This window comes from Nicotiana tomentosiformis, chromosome 11 (assembly GCF_000390325.3).
Source record: "Nicotiana tomentosiformis chromosome 11, ASM39032v3, whole genome shotgun sequence".
Classification (NCBI taxonomy): domain Eukaryota; kingdom Viridiplantae; phylum Streptophyta; class Magnoliopsida; order Solanales; family Solanaceae; genus Nicotiana; species Nicotiana tomentosiformis.
Genome location: NC_090822.1, coordinates 115,253,956 through 115,256,360, shown reverse-complemented (window position 1 = coordinate 115,256,360; position 2,405 = coordinate 115,253,956). Strand labels below are relative to the sequence as shown.

The 2,405-nt window shown below is 34.1% G+C and overlaps 1 protein-coding gene across 1 annotated transcript; it reads left to right on the top strand.

Annotated features, from left to right (window-relative positions):
• The first annotated feature begins 377 nt into the window (after window positions 1-377).
• On the top strand, window positions 378-2,150 carry LOC104094094 (3-ketoacyl-CoA synthase 3-like). Its single transcript, XM_009599954.4, has one exon. The coding sequence runs from the start codon at window positions 509-511 to the stop codon at window positions 1,910-1,912; it is 1,404 nt and encodes a 467-aa protein (XP_009598249.1). The 5' UTR covers window positions 378-508; the 3' UTR covers window positions 1,913-2,150.
• The last annotated feature ends 255 nt before the right edge of the window (window positions 2,151-2,405 follow it).

The following is a 2,405-nucleotide window of genomic DNA, read 5'->3' as shown; positions in this document are numbered from 1 at the left end:
TGTTAGCTTTAAAAGTTACTCTCCTTGCACCACCATAATAACTTTCTGTTCAGACCATGGCATGCACAAAATAAATTCTAGGGAAGGAAGTAATTATTTTAAATGAGAAAATTATTTTGGAAATGCAACTGTTAAAATAATTGGTATTTTTTATAAATTTTATAGTGATTTTTGGAATGTTTTTGTTTATTCAGAAAGATGATAGAAGTTAATATTTCCTTGTTTTATACCTAATTAATTAATGTGTTTGAATATATATTGCCTGTAATAAAGATTGTTAGAGACCGATCAGTTGGTGGGAGTTGGGAGAAGACAAAAACCAGTATTATATTTTCCAATTGCATTTAGTCACATGTGCCAACTTGGATCCTTCTTTTTATACTAAGACTTTGAATTAGATTTCTTATCAACCAAAAACCTAAAGTGTGCGACGTTCAAAAAACCCTAAGCTATTTACTCTCTCTTTGTCCTTTAGTCTTTGACTCTTCTTCTTCTTCTTCTCTTTCTCATGGATCTCATTTCCATTTTATTTTATGGTCTTCCTTTCTTTTATCTCCTCTTCTTGATATGGAAGATTATAGATCGAAAGAGACACCAAAATTGTTACATTTTGGACTACGAATGTCACAAGCCGACCGATGATCGAATGCTTAGCACAAAATTTTCTGGTGAAGTAATTAGAAGAAACAAACACCTTGGCATAAATGAGTACCAATTCCTCTTGAAAGCAATTGTGAGCTCGGGTATTGGTGAGCAAACATATGCACCAAGAATGATCTTTTATGGCCGTGAAGCATGTCCTACATATGAAGATGGGATTTTGGAAATGGAAGAATTTTTCCATGATAGTATTGACAAGGTCTTGAAAAGAAATGGAATTTCCCCTAGTGAAATCGATGTTCTCGTGGTGAATATATCCATGTTAACTTGTATGCCTTCTTTAGCTGCTCGAATAATCAATTATTACAAGATGAGAGAAGATATCAAGGTGTATAATATCACTGGGATGGGGTGCAGTGCTAGTGTAATATCGATAAATATCGTGGAAAGTATTTTCAAGAATGAGAAGAACAAGGTTGCACTTATGGTAACATCTGAATCCTTGAGTCCAAATTGGTACACAGGAAATAATAGATCTATGATTCTTGCTAATTGTTTGTTTAGATCAGGAGGGTCTGCAATTCTCTTGACAAACAAAGTAGCTTTGAAAAATAAGGCCATGTTCAAGTTGAAATGCCTAGTTCGAACACACCATGGTGCAAAAGATGAAGCCTATGATAGTTGCATACAAAAAGAAGATGATCAAGGTCACATAGGTTTCCACCTTGATAAAACACTACCAAAGGCCGCGACAAAGGCACTAGTCGATAATTTGAAAACAATTGCACCCTTAATTCTCCCAGTGAGAGAGTTACTTCGATTTGCAATTGTGTCACTTGTTAGAAAAATGAATTGGGGTTCAACAAAAGGAGGAGCTAGGCCAGTGGTCAATTTCAAAACAGGTGTGGATCATATTTGCCTTCATACAGGAGGAAAAGCAGTAATTGATGGAGTTGGGACAAATTTGAATCTAAGTGAGTATGATTTAGAGCCAGCAAGAATGACTTTACATAGATTTGGTAACACTTCAGCAAGTAGTCTTTGGTATGTGTTGGGTTATATGGAGGCTAAAAAAAGGTTAAAGAAAGGTGATAAAGTGCTAATGATTAGCTTTGGAGCAGGGTTTAAGTGTAATAGTTGTTTGTGGGAAGTGTTAAGAGATTTGGGAAATGAAAATGTTTGGAAAGATTGCATTGATAATTATCCGCCAAAAACTTTAGCAAATCCCTTCTTGGAGAAATTTGGATGGCTACATGATGAAGATCCAAACACTTTTGTTGTTCCAGATGACTATGTTATTCCAGATGACTAAAGAAAGAACAATATCCAACTTTCCTCTTTAATTTTATTTTATTTTATTTTCTTTTTCCATTGCAACAAGATGTATTACATTACAGTATTATTTTTCTCATTAGGTTTCTGGGTTGGGATTTAATCTATAGAATTGATAATTCCCTTTACAGATTTTTTTCATATATGTAAAACGAAAATTTGTTCTTGTTGATCGATTGGTGATTCTAACAAGACTTATCATTCTATTGTTCTTATTATTGTTAGAATTCTTCTTCTTTTTCCCGTACTAGCAGCTACATATGACGTTCATGACGGAGGGTAAGCTGATGACACAGATCAAGGAAAAAGTGGAAAGAATTAGGCTAGGCTGATAAACTTTCAAGAAGATGTGCATATGACACTTGAAAATTTCATATATCGAAAAAGTGAGATGTTATATAAGATAAAATACATGTTCACATGATACACACGCCTTTTAACTCTATATTGTATAACCAAGCGATCGAAATCCA

Coding starts and splice junctions, on each gene's coding strand:
- LOC104094094 (XM_009599954.4), top strand. CDS start 509: ATGGATCTCATTTCCATTTTATTTTATGGTCTTCCTTTCTTTTATCTC.